Source organism: Oncorhynchus clarkii, chromosome 3, assembly GCF_045791955.1.
Source record: "Oncorhynchus clarkii lewisi isolate Uvic-CL-2024 chromosome 3, UVic_Ocla_1.0, whole genome shotgun sequence".
Taxonomy (NCBI): Eukaryota; Metazoa; Chordata; class Actinopteri; order Salmoniformes; family Salmonidae; genus Oncorhynchus; species Oncorhynchus clarkii.
In genome coordinates, this window is record NC_092149.1 from 7,090,389 (window position 1) to 7,107,888 (window position 17,500).

Genomic DNA, 17,500 nt, shown 5'->3' on the forward strand with positions numbered 1-17,500 from the left:
GGGGGGGGGGGGGGGGGTTAGTGGGGTAGTGGGGGACATCAGGGGAGTGTTTTTTTGGGGGGAGGGTTAGTGGGGTAGTGGGGGACATCAGGGGAGTGTTTTTTGGGGGGGAGGGTTAGTGGGGTGTGTGTGTGGGTCCCCTTTAATCACCACTTTAACCATTAAACATCTGACCCTGTATCACACATCACCCACACACACATCACCCATACAAACAACCACACACAGAGAACCCATACAAACAACCACACACAGAGAACCCATACAAACAACCACACACAGCATGCAACTAGAGCTGACCAGAACACACACAAACAGGAAGCCAGCCCAGCAGTGAGGGAGTTAAAACAGGAAGCCAGCCCAGCAGTGAGGGAGTTAAAACAGGAATCCAGCCCAGCAGTGAGGGAGTTAAAACAGGAAGCCAGCCCAGCAGTGAGGGAGTTAAAACAGGAAGCTACTACCAGGGTGTGTGTCTGTAAATAGCACTGTCTTTGTCAGACACACACACACACACCACGTGTCTCCTTGATAAGTGTGTGTGTGTGTGTGTGTGTATGTATGTGTGTGTGTGTGTGTGTGTGTGTGTGTGTGTGTGTGTGTGTGTGTGTGTGTGTGTGGGTGTGTGTGTGTGTGGGTGTGTGTGTGTGTGTGTGTGGGTGTGTGTGTTGCCGTAGTGTGATATATTGTTGTGGTCCTCAGATGGAGAGGCAGATGTCTATGTGTTCCAGTATGATGGGTATGCAGGGCCCCAACCATCCCAGCTCCTGTTCCTCCCCTCATGGACCCTCCATGCACTCTGAGGCCAAACTGGTGAGTCTCAATCCTCCCCAACACACACATACGCACACTAAATACACCTGAATAATAAAAACACACACATGCAGATGCACGCACACACACACCCTTCCACACACCCTTCCACACACAGATACATGCTCAATGTTTTATACCGTTCTCTTTTCCACTTGGCCATGCCAACAAAAAGCTGCGCTTGCTTTAAACTCTCTGTGCGGATTTCATAATTTTGTGTGTGTGTGTGCGCGCGTGTGTGTGTGTGTGGAATCAAAGCTGCTAGGTCTGAACCTGTAGGAGCAGAGCAGCGCTGGGCTGGAGTCGCAGAGAGCCTGAATAAAAGGCCCTTTATGTGGCTGCGGCTGGGCTGCCCACCGCACTGCACCGACTGGCTGACTGATGTATATCTTAATGTACAGAACATGTTGTGGAATTGTGCAACTTGTTAGCACTAGTTTAACACAGCGGGATGGAAATGGAATGACCTCATCCCTCACAAAGCAGGCAGTTAGAGAGAGGGGGGGGGGGGAGTGAGAGAAGGCTGAGAGAGAGGGAGGACTGCGAGGGAGAGAGAGAGGGAGAAATGGAGAGGGGGTAGAGGGAAAAGAGAGGGAGGAGAGGAGGGAAGATAGGAGATGACAGAAGAAAGGAGAGGGAGGAGAAGGGGTAGAGGAACGAGAGAAGAAGCGGAGAGAGAGCGAAAGAGGGAGGCAGAGATAGGCAGAGAGAGAGTGAGAGAGAGAGGCAGAGAGAGAGAGTGAGAGGCAGAGAGAGAGAGCGGCAGAGAGAGAGCAGCAGAGAGAGAGAGCAGCAGAGAGAGAGCAGCAGAGAGAGCAGCAGAGAGAGTAGAGAGAGGCAGAGAGAGGCAGAGAGAGGCAGAGAGAGAGAGAGAGAGAGAGCGAGAGGCAGAGAGAGAGAGTAGGGGAGAGAGAGAGAGAGAGAGCAGCAGAGAGCAGCAGAGAGAGGCAGAGAGAGGCAGAAGGAGGTGGTCTAAGGCAAGTGGCTGGTCAGAATAAAGTGCTGTTTGCTCTCCTGACTTGTTTAATGGCCCACTGATTACTGAGGTTGGTGAGATTGAGAGGGGGGGTAGAAAGAGAGGGAAGAGAGAAGGAAAGACAGAGAGAAGTAGCGATGGGGGAGAGAGAAAGAGAGAGAGAGAGAGAGAGAGAGAGAGAGAGAGAGAGAGAGAGAGAGAGAGAGAGAGAGATAGAGAGAGAGAGAGAGAGAGAGAGAGAGAGATAGACAGACAGTGAGAGGTCATTAGCAGTGATTGCTCTGATAGACGAGAGAGAGAGAGAAAGAGGGAGAGAGAGAGAAAGAGGGAGAGAGAGAGAAAGAGGGAGAGTGAGAGAAAGAGTGAGAGAGAGAGAGAAAGAGGGAGAGAGAGAGAGAAAGAGGGAGAGAGAGAGAGAACGAGGGAGAGAGAGGGAAAGAGTGAGAGGGAGGGAGAGAGAAAGAGGGAGAGAGGGGGGGGAGAGAGAGGGTGCATTCTCAGGGCACTTACGTGTCCCTCTTCCTCCTCCTCTCTCTCTAGATTGATTGTCTTTGTAGTCTTTTGGATCTCTCCTGCTGTTCCTATGGTAACACGCTGGAGTAAGACAATATTAGTGTTTTAGTCTTATCTCTGCATTGGCCTCCATCCAGACATCCAGATCTTTTCCTTTTATTTCCCCTCTCGCCTATCGTTGTAATTGAATTGTAAATGCCAAGGCCACTAATAAACACAAGCAGACAGTCCTCAGAAAACAACCCAGGCTTCATTACTGGACCAACCTGCAGGCTGCTTGACCAGTCAGATATTCATTCATTCTCTATTCATGACAGGATGGTTGGAGATTTGGGCCCTGACATTTGGAATGGCCCGGATATCTTGAAAGGTCCTGATGGAATCCCATGATTGTGGACAGAGAGTGAGAGGCTAATCGGCTTATCAGGCTCAGATCTCCAGCGTGGTTTTCATAAGGAACTGACGGACGGAGTGGGGAAGGGATGGGGACGCGGGGGAACAGGGGTTTCAGGGGATCTCTGGTGTCTGTAATATCCGCACCCGGGCCAAGTCGATAAATACAGCCGTGCTATCGGGTGTCTGCAGCGTGATCAGGTCCATATGTCCCCTGCGATGCACTCGATCCAGCCCTAATCGCGTTACCCTGGACCATGTTGACTTTCCGCCAATGGGAAATCTCCCTCACTGTAACCCCACACCCCCCCAGCTTTACAACCTCAGAGCCTCAGACCCCTGGCCCAGCCGCTCACTACAGGAACATTTACATTAAGAGAGATGGAGGGAGGGAGCGAGGGAGCGAGGGGGAGAGGGAGAGCGGGGGAGAGAGCGAGGGAGAGAGCGAGGGAGAGAGCGAGGGAGAGAGAGAGAGAGAGAGAGAGGGAGAGAGAGAGAGGGAGAGTAAGTGGGGAGGGTGAGAAAGAGAGAATTTGAAAGACAGAAATTGATAAAAGATACTGGAGAGAGAGATGTGTGTTGTGGTAACTGAAGGCCTCCCCTGGCGGAGTTAACCCTCTCCTGCCCAGTGGGAGTGTGTGCTGCTGCTGAGGGGGGCTAATGACGGCTAATAGATTTTGCGGTGGGGCTGAGCTGCTAGGAGGCCTAGGGAGACCTGTCTCTGTCTGTCTCTAGTGTAAATAGTTAATGAGCTGCAGGGAGAGCTGAAGGCAGGGTGGATATAGGGAGGGCTGATACAGGGAGGGCTGATATAGGGAGGGCTGATATAGGGAGGGCTGATACAAATCAAATCAAATCTAAATCAAATCAAATGTATTTATATAGCCCTTCGTACATCAGCTGATATCTCAAAGTGCTGTACAGAAACCCAGTCTAAAACCCCAAACAGCAAGCAATGCAGGTGTAGAAGCACGGTGGCTAGGAAAAACTCCCTAGAAAGGCCAAAACCTAGGAAGAAACCTAGAGAGGAACCAGGCTATGTGGGGTGGCCAGTCCTCTTCTGGCTGTGCCGGGTGGAGATTATAACAGAACATGGCCAAGATGTTCAAATGTTCATAAATGACCAGCATGGTCCAATAATAATAAGGCAGAACAGTTGAAACTGGAGCAGCAGCACGGCCAGGTGGACTGGGGACAGCAAGGAGTCATCATGTCAGGTAGTCCTGAGGCATGGTCCTAGTGCTCAGGTCCTCCGAGAGAGAGAAAGAAAGAGAGAAAGAGAGAATTACAGAGAGCACACTTAAATTCACACAGGACACCGAATAGGACAGGAGAAGTACTCCAGATATAACAAACTGACCCTAGCCCCCCGACACATAAACTACTGCAGCATAAATACTGGAGGCTGAGACAGGAGGAGTCAGGAGACACTGTGGCCCCATCCGAGGACACCCCCGGACAGGGCCAAACAGGAAGGATATAACCCCACCCACTTTGCCAAAGCACAGCCCCCACACCACTAGAGGGATATCTTCAACCACCAACTTACCATCCTGAGACAAGGCTGAGGATAGCCCACAAAGATCTCCGCCACGGCACAACCCAAGGGGGAGGGCTGATACAGGGCTGAAACAGGGAGGGCTGATACAGGGCTGAAACAGGGAGGGCTGAAACAGGGAGGGCTGATACAGGGCTGATATAGGGAGGGCTGATACAGGGCTGATATAGGGAGGGCTGATACAGGGCTGATATAGGGAGGGCTGATACAGGGCTGATATAGGGAGGGCTGATACAGGGCTGATACAGGGAGGGCTGATACATGGAGGGCTGGTATAGGGAGGGCTGATACAGGGAGGGCTGATACAGGGCTGAAACAGGGAGGGCTGATACAGGGAGGGCTGATACATGGCTGATACAGGGAGGGCTGATATAGGGCTAAAGGCAGGGCGGAAACAGGGAGGGCTGATACAGTGGGGCTCCCGAGTGGTGCAGCGGTCTAAGGCACTGCATCTCAATGCTTGAGGCGTCACTACAGACACCCTGGTTTGTTTCCAGGCTGTATCACAACCTGCTGTGATTGGGAGTCCCATAGGGCGGCAAACATTTGGCCCAGGGCTGAAACAGGGAGGGCTGATACAGGGAGGGCTGATACAGGGCTGATACAGGGAGGGATGATACAGGGAGGGCTGATACAGGGCTGATACAGGGAGGGCTGATACAGGGCTGATACAAGGAGGGCTGATACAGGGCTGATACAGGGAGGGCTGATACAGGGAGGACTGATATAGGGCTAAAGGCAGGGCGGAAACAGGGAGGGCTGATACATGGCTGATACAGGGAGGGCTGATATAGGGCTAAAGGCAGGGCGGAAACAGGGAGGGCTGATACAGTGGGGCTCCCGAGTGGTGCAGCGGTCTAAGGCACTGCATCTCAATGCTTGAGGCGTCACTACAGACACCCTGGTTTGTTTCCAGGCTGTATCACAACCTGCTGTGATTGGGAGTCCCATAGGGCGGCAAACATTTGGCCCAGGGCTGAAACAGGGAGGGCTGATACAGGGAGGGCTGATACAGGGCTGATACAGGGAGGGATGATACAGGGAGGGCTGATACAGGGCTGATACAGGGAGGGCTGATACAGGGCTGATACAGGGCTGATACAGGGAGGGCTGATACAGGGAGGACTGATATAGGGCTAAAGGCAGGGCGGAAACAGGGAGGGCTGATACAGTGGGGCTCCCGAGTGGTGCAGCGGTCTAAGGCACTGCATCTCAGTGCTTAAGGCGTCACTACAGACACCCTGGGCTGATGCAGGGCTGATACAGGAAGGGCTGATAGTGGGCTAATACTGGGCCGATACAGGGCTGATACAGGAAGGGCCGATACAGGGCTGATACAGGATACAGGGAGGGCCGATACAGGGCTGATAGGACTGAAACAAGGAGGGCTGATACAGAGCTGAAGGCAGGGCTGATACGGGGAGGCCTGATGCAGGGTGTGTTGTTTTGGGTCAGGGGATAGGGTGGTGTGTTGTGTTGGGTCAGGGGATATGGTGGTGTGTTGTGTTGGGTCAGGGGATAGGGTGGTGTGTTGTGTTGGGTCAGGGGATAGGGTGGTGTGTTGTGTTGGGTCAGGGGATAGGGTGGTGTGTTGTGTTGGGTCAGGGGATAGGGTGGTGTGTTGGGTCAGGGGATAGGGTGGTGTGTTGTGTTAGGGGAATAGGGTGGTGTGTTGTTTTAGGGGAATAGGGTGGTGTGTTGTGTTGGGTCAGGGGATAGGGGATAGGGTGGTGTGTTGGGTCAGGGGATAGGGGATAGGGTGGTGTGTTGGGTCAGGGGAATACGGTGGTGTGTTGTGTTAGGGGAATAGGGTGGTGTGTTGGGTCAGAGGAATAGGGTGGTGTGTTGTGTTGGGTCAGGGGACGGACGGACGGACGGACTGACTGACTGACTGACTGACTGACTGACTGACTGACAGACAGAGAGAGAGACAGAGAGAGAGACAGACAGACAGAGAGACAGACAGAGCATTATATCGCTACTCGGAGCCAGAGCTCAGCAGGCTATAGCCAGCACTCTCCCTCACAGCCCTGATCTCAGTCCAGCCCTGCACCACTCGCTCAGTAGCAGCTGACATAGTTGTACAAGTGTGCACACACGCTGTGTGTGTTTGTGTTTGTCGAAACACAGTATTCTATTCCTGAAAGTCTATTTTTTAGATGGTTTGATGTCATTGTTTGTTTGATGAAAGTCCTTCTCTCTCCATTTCTGTGGACAGGAAGAGCCACATCAAGCCCTTATCAACTTCCACACCATGTCTCTCTGTGTGCCAACCACGGGACATACAGTGCCTTGCGAAAGTATTCGGCCCCCTTGAACTTTGCGACCTTTTGCCACATTTCAGGCTTCAAACATAAAGATATAAAACTGTATTTTTTTGTGAAGAATCAACAACAAGTGGGACACAATCATGAAGTGGAACGACATTTATTGGATATTTCAAACTTTTTTAACAAATCAAAAACTGAAAAATTGGGCGTGCAAATTTATTCAGCCCCTTTACTTTCAGCGCAGCAAACTCTCTCCAGAAGTTCAGTGAGGATCTCTGAATGATCCAATGTTGACCTAAATGACTAATGATGATAAATACAATCCACCTGTGTGTAATCAAGTTTCCGTATAAATGCACCTGCACTGTGATAGTCTCAGAGGTCCGTTAAAAGCGCAGAGAGCATCATGAAGAACAAGGAACACACCAGGCAGGTCCGAGATACTGTTGTGAAGAAGTTTAAAGCCGGATTTGGATACAAAAAGATTTCCCAAGCTTTAAACATCCCAAGGAGCACTGTGCAAGCGATAATATTGAAATGGAAGGAGTATCAGACCACTGCAAATCTACCAAGACCTGGCCGTCCCTCTAAACTTTCAGCTCATACAAGGAGAAGACTGATCAGAGATGCAGCCAAGAGGCCCATGATCACTCTGGATGAACTGCAGAGATCTACAGCTGAGGTGGGAGACTCTGTCCATAGGACAACAATCAGTCGTATATTGCACAAATCTGGCCTTTATGGAAGAGTGGCAAGAAGAAAGCCATTTCTTAAAGATATCCATAAAAAGTGTCATTTAAAGTTTGCCACAAGCCACCTGGGAGACACACCAAACATGTGGAAGAAGGTGCTCTGGTCAGATGAAACCAAAATTGAACTTTTTGGCAACAATGCAAAACGTTATGTTTGGCGTAAAAGCAACACCCTGAACACACCATCCCCACTGTCAAACATGGTGGTGGCAGCATCATGGTTTGGGCCTGCTTTTCTTCAGCAGGGACAGGGAAGATGGTTAAAATTGATGGGAAGATGGATGGAGCCAAATACAGGACCATTCTGGAAGAAAAACTGAAGGAGTCTGCAAAAGACCTGAGACTGGGACGGAGATTTGTCTTCCAACAAGACAATGATCCAAAACATAAAGCAAAATCTACAATGGAATGGTTCAAAAATAAACATATCCAGGTGTTAGAATGGCCAAGTCAAAGTCCAGACCTGAATCCAATGGAGAATCTGTGGAAAGAACTGAAAACTGCTGTTCACGAATGCTCTCCATCCAACCTCACTGAGCTCGAGCTGTTTTGCAAGGAGGAATGGGAAAAAATGTCAGTCTCTCGATGTGCAAAACTGATAGAGACATACCCCAAGCGACTTACAGCTGTAATCGCAGCAAAAGGTGGCGCTACAAAGTATTAACTTAAGGGGGCTGAATAATTTTGCACAGCCAATTTTTCAGTTTTTGATTTGTTAAAAAAGTTTGAAATATCCAATAAATGTCGTTCCACTTCATGATTGTGTCCCACTTGTTGTTGATTCTTCACAAAAAAATACAGTTTTATATCTTTATGTTTGAAGCCTGAAATGTGGCAAAAGGTCGCAAAGTTCAAGGGGGCCGAATACTTTCGCAAGGCACTGTAAGTCAAAAATGTGAGTGGGTTCCAATTTGAAAGTGGTGTAGAGTCTCCGACCGTGGGTTCGAATCTGTTGAATGTAAAGCTGTTATCACCTGTTCCTTTCCCTCTGCCGTTCAGTTGGTTTAGAAAAATGTGGACAGATTTAAAAAGCTCTGCTTCTGAGCTGCAGCTCGTGTATAAAAACGTGTTATTTATTATCTGGGTAATTATCTATTGTTTACATTGTTACTAGGGACAATAAATGTGTCACTAAGCGTCAGGCTTGGTGCTGAGTTTCTTATGAGGTAAACAATACTATGTTCCTACACTGCAGCTCTGTTGGCCACGGACCTGGCACTGGATGGGCCCATGACATCATTCTTGGCACGCTCTAAATGTACTCCTTTTTACTTGAGGAGGGAAAAAAGGCCGTTTCTCTTAAAGAAACATTTCATAATATGCACCGAGACCAGCCATCACAGCTATCCTGATGCAAGAGTTGTGGTTTGAGCCGATGGATTTTTTTCACCTCAACTCTTCATCCACACATTTTTAGTTTTATGATCCTGCTAAACTTGTATATTGTTTTAAAACCCGAACAAACTATAGTTTTATTTGACCATTGAAATACTTGTTGTACTGAATTCTGCAAAATACATCAAATATGTAGGTCAGAAATACCAAGTGTCCGAGAGAGTCATATTTACAGAGTTGTTCAATGAGGTCAAGAAGAGGCAATTTCCACCTTCACTCCATGTTGAGTCATTAACTGTGAAGTCCCCTTCACTCCATGTTGAGTGATTAACTGTGTCAAGTCACCTTCACTCCATGTTGAGTGATTAACTGTGTCAAGTCACCTTCACTCCATGTTGAGTGATTAACTGTGTCAAGTCACCTTCACTCCATGTTGAGTGATTAACTGTGTCAAGTCACCTTCACTCCATGTTGAGTGATTAACTGTGAAGTCACCTTCACTCCATGTTGAGTGATTAACTGTGTCAAGTCACCTTCACTCCATGTTGAGTGATTAACTGTGTCAAGTCACCTTCACTCCATGTTGAGTGATTAACTGTGTCAAGTCACCTTCACTCCATGTTGAGTGATTAACTGTGTCAAGTCACCTTCACTCCATGTTGAGTGATTAACTGTGAAGTCACCTTCACTCCATGTTGAGTGATTAACTGTGTAGTCACCTTCACTCCATGTTGAATGATTAACTGTATCAAGTCATTTGTAACTACTTACACCATTAAATGGTATGAGAGCGAGAGAGAGAAAGATGGAGAGTTAGAAAAAGAGAGAGAGAAACAGAGACAGACAGACAGGCGGAGAGAGAGAGAGCGAGAGAGAGAGAGAGAGAGAGAGAGAGAGAGAGAGAGAGAGAGAGAGAGAGAGAGAGAGAGAGAGCACCCCTGGCTAGACCATGGGTTGTGTTATAGGAGAATTTCAGCAGCAGACAATAGGAGTGTATCTCCAGGTTTTGAAAGCAACATCTGTATGAATGGTGGCATTGTCAGGGGGTGATGTCATTGGAGAGAGAGGGACGGTGAGCCAAGGACACAACTGAACGTGAGCTCTACTGCTGCAGCCGTTCTGTCACAACGGACTGACTGCTAGTGTGTAGGGTTAAACTGTGCCTGTGTGTGAGTGAGTGTGCTGTGTTTGTGTGTGTCGTGAGCGTGCTTTTGCACTGTGTGTGTGTGTGTTGAGACAAACAGTGCCTCTTGCAGTGTGTGTCTGTACAGGGTAAAGTGAGGCATAACGGAGGAGAACTAACAGGGATACAGAGACGTACAGGTCAACTAGCATCCTTCTACATATTGTCAAACGGCAGTATTTCTCCACCGACAGTTTCTCAGAAAATGTGAGCTTGGTGAGGGTGTACAGTAAAGGGTTAAAACACTAACACTAACAGTGTGTGTGTCTGCCAGCTTATCTGTGGTGAGGCCTGACAAGGAAGGGAGAGATAGAGGGAGGGAGTTAGAGAGGTGGGAGTCTCCTTCCACCATGGTGCCCACACCAGGGGCTTAGAGTAGGGTCACAACCCACCCACAACCATGGACCACAGTCATATTCACAAGCATAGGAATATGGCTCAAAACACCTCTTTTCTACTTGTGAGTTCCCCTCTGTGTGTGTGTGTGTGTGTGTGTGTGTGTGTGTGTGTGTGTGTGTGTGTGTGTGTGTGTGTGTGTGTGTGTGTGTGTGTGTGTGTGTGTGTGTGTGTGTGTGTGTGTGTGTGTGTGTGTGTGTGTGTGTGTGTGTGTGGAGTGTGTGTGTGTGTGTGTGTGTGTGTGTGTGTGTGCGTGCGTGCGTGTGTGTGTGTTTTCCACGCGTGAACATGTGTGTGTGGGAGAGGGACAGAGGGGCAGAGGGACAGAGGGGCAGAGGGCAGGGGCGGAGCAGTGTGTCTGCTGTATTTGTCTTTGGGTGACTGTGTGTTGTTTTAGCTGTGCTGATGGGAGGCTGATGGGAGGCGTATGTGTGAAGGCCTTCAGGGTACGGTTCAGGGCCTGTGAATGGGACAGGACTAGCCTCCAGGGCTCTCTCCCCTCCGGCAGGGCTAGGCCAGGGTAAACCAGCCAGCCGGCCAGCCAACAACAGATGGGTAGATGGCTAACACTTTATGTAACCTCACTGACCAGTTCCTCATCTACAGTTTTCTAAGTACAACTCCTCAACAACAACTGTGAACACATCAATGTCAACCACACCCCTTCCTGTTAACATTTCTTACATAGTGTCACAGATTCACTCATTAGTACAGACTTCCTATTTCCCATGAGATTCATTGCCTGTTAACTTATTGTTATTTTCTGGCCTCAGTAACATCACTTCCTCATGGCTGTGGGTGTCAGCTCTCTCCAAGTCACCTCTCTCTCCACTCTGTCAGGTTTGGTTCCCAATGTTAGAGTAAATGCTAAAGCTAAATGTAGCATGTGACATGTTAGTTCATAATGACAAGAGAAACACAGTCTGAAGGAAAACACAATTAGAAGTCAATTATAGGGGCCTCCTGAGTGGGGCAGTGGTCTAAGGCTCTGCATCGCAGGGCCTCCTGAGTGGGGCAGTGGTCTAAGGCTCTGCATCGCAGGGCCTCCTGAGTGGGGCAGTGGTCTAAGGCTCTGCATCGCAGGGCCTCCTGAGTGGGGCAGTGGTCTAAGGCTCTGCATCGCAGGGCCTCCTGAGTGGGGCAGTGGTCTAAGGCTCTGCATCGCAGGGCCTCCTGAGTGGGGCAGTGGTCTAAGGCTCTGCATCGCAGGGCCTCCTGAGTGGGGCAGTGGTCTAAGGCTCTGCATCGCAGGGCCTCCTGAGTGGGGCAGTGGTCTAAGGCTCTGCATCGCAGGGCCTCCTGAGTGGGGCAGTGGTCTAAGGCTCTGCATCGCAGGGCCTCCTGAGTGGGGCAGTGGTCTAAGGCTCTGCATCGCAGGGCCTCCTGAGTGGGGCAGTGGTCTAAGGCTCTGCATCGCAGGGCCTCCTGAGTGGGGCAGTGGTCTAAGGCTCTGCATCGCAGGGCCTCCTGAGTGGGGCAGTGGTCTAAGGCTCTGCATCGCAGGGCCTCCTGAGTGGGGCAGTGGTCTAAGGCTCTGCATCGCAGGGCCTCCTGAGTGGGGCAGTGGTCTAAGGCTCTGCATCGCAGGGCCTCCCGAGTGGGGCAGTGGTCTAAGGCTCTGCATCGCAGGGCCTCCCGAGTGGGGCAGTGGTCTAAGGCTCTGCATCGCAGGGCCTCCCGAGTGGGGCAGTGGTCTAAGGCTCTGCATCGCAGGGCCTCCCGAGTGGGGCAGTGGTCTAAGGCTCTGCATCGCAGGGCCTCCCGAGTGGGGCAGTGGTCTAAGGCTCTGCATCGCAGGGCCTCCTGAGTGGGGCAGTGGTCTAAGGCTCTGCATCGCAGGGCCTCCTGAGTGGGGCAGTGGTCTAAGGCTCTGCATCGCAGGGCCTCCTGAGTGGGGCAGTGGTCTAAGGCTCTGCATCGCAGGGCCTCCTGAGTGGGGCAGTGGTCTAAGGCTCTGCATCGCAGGGCCTCCCGAGTGGGGCAGTGGTCTAAGGCTCTGCATCGCAGTGCCTCCCGAGTGGGGCAGTGGTCTAAGGCTCTGCATCGCAGGGCCTCCCGAGTGGGGCAGTGGTCTAAGGCTCTGCATCGCAGGGCCTCCCGAGTGGGGCAGTGGTCTAAGGCTCTGCATCGCAGTGCCTCCCGAGTGGGGCAGTGGTCTAAGGCTCTGCATCGCAGGGCCTCCCGAGTGGGGCAGTGGTCTAAGGCTCTGCATCGCAGTGCCTCCCGAGTGGGGCAGTGGTCTAAGGCTCTGCATCGCAGTGCCTCCCGAGTGGGGCAGTGGTCTAAGGCTCTGCATCGCAGTGCCTCCCGAGTGGGGCAGTGGTCTAAGGCTCTGCATCGCAGTGCCTCCCGAGTGGGGCAGTGGTCTAAGGCTCTGCATCGCAGTGCTAGCTGTGCCACTAGAGATTCTGGGTTCGAGTCCAGGCTCTGTTGCAGCCGGCTGTGACCGGGAGACCCATGGGGCGGCACACATAAATGGCCCAGCGTCGTCCGGGTTAGGGAGGGTTTGGCCGGCAGGGATGTCCTTGTCCCATCACGCACTAGCGACTCCTGTGGTGGGCCGGGCGCAGTGCACACTGACACGGTCGCCAGGTGCACAGAGTTTCCTCCAACACATTGGTGCGTCTGGCTTCCGGGTTAAGTGGGCATTGTGTCAAGAAGCAGTGCGGCTTGGTTGGGTCGTGTTTCGGAGGACGCTCTCTACCTTCGCCTCTCCCGAGTCCGTACAGGAGTTGCAGTGATGAAATAAGACTGTAACTACCAATTGGATACCAGGAACTTGGGGAGAAAAAGGGGTAAAAGTAACAAAATAAAAAATAGGTAAATTCCGGTGATTAGCCAATCAGAGGCAGACAGACAGAACCATATGGTAACACCAGCCCAGTTGACCCAGTTAACCATGCAACAGTGTACCCAGTTGTTAACCAGTCAACAGTTGACCCAGTTGTTAACCATTCAACAGTTGACCCAGTTGTTAACCAGTCAACAGTTGACAGTAGTTAACCAGTCAACAGTTGACTGATTAGTTGCTAACCATTCAACAGTTGACTGATTAGTTGTTAACCAGTCAACAGTTGACTGATTAGTTGCTAACCATTCAACAGTTGACCCAGTTGTTAACTGTTTCAGCCATGATAAAGACGACAACACAGCTAGGGAAAGTGATCTGTTAGTCTAGCGACCTGTGTAACCACACTGAACAAAAATATAAAGTATAAAAAATATATATATATAAAATATAAAGTTTGTGAAGTTTTGGTCCCATGCCCTTTTTTTAAGGTGGCTGTGGCCAACAGATGCATATGTGTATTTCCAGTCATGTGAAATCTATAGATTAGGGCCTGATGAATTCAAATTGACTGATTTCCTTCTATAAACTGTAACTCAGTTGTTGCATGTTGTTGCGTTTATATTTTTGTTCTGATAAACAGAAACTTTATCAGAGTCTATTAATACAAACTGTCAGATAAATATTTACATGTATGATTCAGATGAATGATTTTGGAAACACTACTTTCCACATTCCTTCTACTCTCTATCTGAAAGAGCCTCAGCAAGGTGTCTTCTGTTTCAATTTGCCTCTGACATTACATTAGTCCAGGCACTTTGTTCCTGACTGTGCTCCTGTGAGCATATGTCTCTCTCTCTCTCTCTAGCTCGACCCCCCCCTCTATCTCTCTCTAGCTCTCTCTCCTTGTCTGTCTGTCTTCTTCTGCCCCTCTCCCCCCCAGAGGCTGGGGTTTTGTAGTAATAACCCTGTCGGCTGGTCCACAGAGCCCTGCTTTACAAGAGGAACCAGTGGGGATGTAGAGTCTGGAGGCAGAAAGGCCAATCCATTAGACTGACAGGGAGGAAAGAGAGAGAGGGAGAGAGGGAGGGAGAAAGAGGCAGAGGGAGAGAGAGAGAGAGAGGCTGCCAAGTGTATGTTTAGCCTGCTGTGTGTGTGTGTGTGTGTGTGTGTGTGTGGGGGGGGGGGGGGGGTGTAGCCTCCACTGTAGGTGTGTGTGCATCTCGCTGCCTGCCCTGCGCACCAATGTGGCTACGTATGAACAGCACTGCAACATACCGGGGTCGTCTGGGCCTGGCAGAACAGAACAGCCCATCTTCCTCCATCTGTCCATCTCTCTCTCTCTCTCCCCTCCCTCCCTCGCTCCCTCCCTCCCTCCCTCCCTCCCTCCCTCCCTCCTTCCTCTGGGGCTCCAGGGAGGCTGTGCTCGGCTCGGCCCAGTGGGGGAAGGGAAGGAAGGAGTGACTCTAGTTACAGTACAGAGAGACTCCCACTACTTTCCACCAGGCTGCCTGTCGTCCTCCTGTAGTCCCAGAAGAAATCAGTTTAGCAGAGAGGGGGTACAGGAGAGGTGGAGGGAGGAGTGGGGGAGAGGTTCCTGCCTCTCTGGGGAATGTGGGTAATGTAATAAAAGTGAGCTAATGGGGGGGGGCACACATGGAAGAGTGAATAGTGGGTATGGAAGGCAGGCATTGGTGGGTAGAGGTGGTGGTGTTGGGGGTGGTTGAGGAGATGTGGGGGAGGTTGAGGAGATGTTGGGGAAGGGGTGGGGGAGGTTGAGGAGATGTTGGGGGGGTGGTGGAGTTTGAGGAGGTGTTGGGGGAGGTTGAGGAGGTGTTGGGAAGGGGTGGGGGAGGTTGAGGAGGTGTTTGGGGAGGGGTGGGGGAGGTTGAGGAGGTGTTGGGGAGGGGTGGGGGAGATTGAGGAGGTGTTGGGGAGGGGTGGGGGGGTTGAGGAGGTGTTTGGGGAGGGGTGGGGGAGGTTGAGGAGGTGTTGGGGAGGGGTGGGGGAGATTGCGGGGGTGTTGGGGGGGTGGGGGAGGTTGAGGAGGTGTTGGGGGAGGTTGAGGAGGTGTTGGGGAGGGGTGGGGAGGTTGAGGAGGTGTTGGGGGAGGGGTGGGGGAGGTTGAGGGGGTGTTGTGGGGGTGGGGGAGGTTGAGGAGGTGTTGGGGAGGGGGGGGTGGAGGGGGTGTTGCGGAGGGGTGGGGGAGGTTGAGGAGGTGTTTGGGGAGGGGTGAAGGAGGTTGAGGAGGTGTTGGTGGAGGAATTATACCCTCTACATTTATGGCACAGGGGCTCACTGACACTCTCTCCCTCCCTTCCATAGCTGCCGCAGAGGGAACCCATGCTGTGGTTTTTAGGGGCTGGGGGAGGAGAGTTAGAAGGGTCTGGGCCCACAAAGATTGTTACCAGGAAAGTTAAGATGTGTAACCTCATTATAAATCCTGTTAGCAGAAGTACAGTACAGAGTAAACACGCTAGCTGGCTGAACATGTCTGACGAGAAGAGACTGACATGACGCAGGGTATTGAAACAAACCAGGGTTTTAATAGAGCTGTTCACTCTCTTCTCTGTCCATTTAAAGCCCCAGGATAATATTTCTTTACCACTTTAAAAGTGACCCCACATACAGGCCTGGTTAGGTTAGGTTCAATGTTCTGTAACCCCACATACAGGCCTGGTTAGGTTAGGTTCAATGTTCTGTAACCCCACATACAGGTTAGATTAGGTTCAATGTTCTGTGACCCCACATACAGGCCTGGTTAGGTTAGGTTCAATGTTCTGTAACCCCACATACAGGTTAGATTAGGTTCAATGTTCTGTAACCCCACATACAGGTTAGATTAGGTTCAATGTTCTGTAACCCCACATACAGGTTAGATTAGGTTCAATGTTCTGTAACCCCACATACAGGTTAGATTAGGTTCAATGTTCTGTAACCCCACATACAGGTTAGATTAGGTTCAATGTTCTGTAACCCCACATACAGGCCTGATTAGATTAGGTTCAATGTTCTGTAACCCCACATACAGGTTAGATTAGTTTCAATGTTCTGTAACCCCACATACAGGTTAGATTAGGTTCAATGTTCTGTAACCCCACATACAGGCCTGGTTAGGTTAGGTTCAATGTTCCCTAACTAGTGATGACTCGGGCGACTCCAAAGGGCCTCAGGTCCCCAGAGAGCCCTCTGCTCCACTCTTAAGAGGAATGAAAGTGTGTCCCCCTGACCTGATCTGGTTTGATTGACTCATCCCGGCTCAGGCTCCATCTCTTCCCACTCGTCCCTGTTCTTCCCCGCTCTGGCGTTCTCCTCTCGGGGTTAATAGTGATTAAGTCATATGGCCAGGCCAGGGAGGTAACAGGGGAAACCTGAGTGGCTGTTCAGGACGTGGCCAGAGCACTCACACGGACATCAGTCACACCGGGCCGACTAAGCTGGTGTCAAATAGGAAGACAGCATTAATAAATATCATTAATGACACCACATTAATGAGGAGGGGGGGATGGGTGATACAGGAGGTCAGAGGTCAGGGTTTAGACGTCAGACAGTAAATGGATTCTTCCCTCCGGGAGAAAGCATCTTCAGTCCAGTAGCTGGGGTTTTATGTTTAATCTGTGTGGCAGCATTTTATCAACGTAGAACATTGAATGGTAAAATACAAATGAACCTTGACCACCTGTGTCATTACTACTGTCTATATTCTCCCTCCTAATAAATGGGGATTATATCGTTAGTTATATCATTACTTTTCCATCTTACCAGCTCTTTCTGTTGTTGTATTATATGGCTGATAGGTTGAGACAGGGTTGGTACATCTAAACACCAGACTGTTGTCCTCTTCCTCCACACTGTGTACCATCCTCCGCTGTCAGAACACCTACTACCAACACTACAGGCCAACACCTGCACTGACATAATGACTGTTCTGTGGCCTGGCTACATGTAGTCGCGGGGAGAGAGAGAAACCAGTGTGTGTGTGTTATTACAGGTTAATGCAGGTGGTGGTTAAGTCTGGGTGATGAGCACAGTCTGAGCCAAACACAACCATGTGTTAAAGTACATTAGAGGTCATGATGAAGGGGTTTGGGAGAGACAGTGGTTACGTCTCCAATGGCACCCTATTCCCTTTACAGTGCACTACTTTTGACCAGGGTCTATAGGGCTCTGGTCAAAAGTAAAGCACTATATAGGGAATAGTGTGCCATTTGGGACGTAACCACAAGCCTGCTGATGATCATCACCGTGGAAGGCCCGTCGGTCTGTTCATTTGCGTCACTGTGGGTCCGAATGCAGCCTGCCAGGGCCATAAGTTTGGGCTCAGCTAAGTGGAGCTGAGTTAGATCTGGGACAGTTTGAGCCAAGTCATTCAGTTGTGTCAGATGAAACCAGCGAGTAGAAGAGTGGGAACCTGGCCTGTATCACGGTGAGGGAATCTTTATCTTCATCTCTCTCTATCTCTATATATCTCTCTCTTTCTATATCTTTCTCTCTCTTTATCTTCATCTCTCTCTATCTTTCTCTCT

General features: G+C 50.5%; 1 protein-coding gene across 1 annotated transcript in view; it reads left to right on the top strand.

Moving 5' to 3' along the window:
* LOC139405682 (cAMP responsive element binding protein 5b) overlaps positions 1-17,500 on the top strand; it is a 76,900-nt gene that overhangs the window by 38,568 nt on the left and 20,832 nt on the right. Inside the window, exon 6 of the mRNA XM_071148101.1 lies at positions 700-810. Within this exon, the coding sequence (XP_071004202.1) occupies positions 700-810 (111 nt within the window). The remainder of the gene's footprint in view (positions 1-699; positions 811-17,500) is intronic.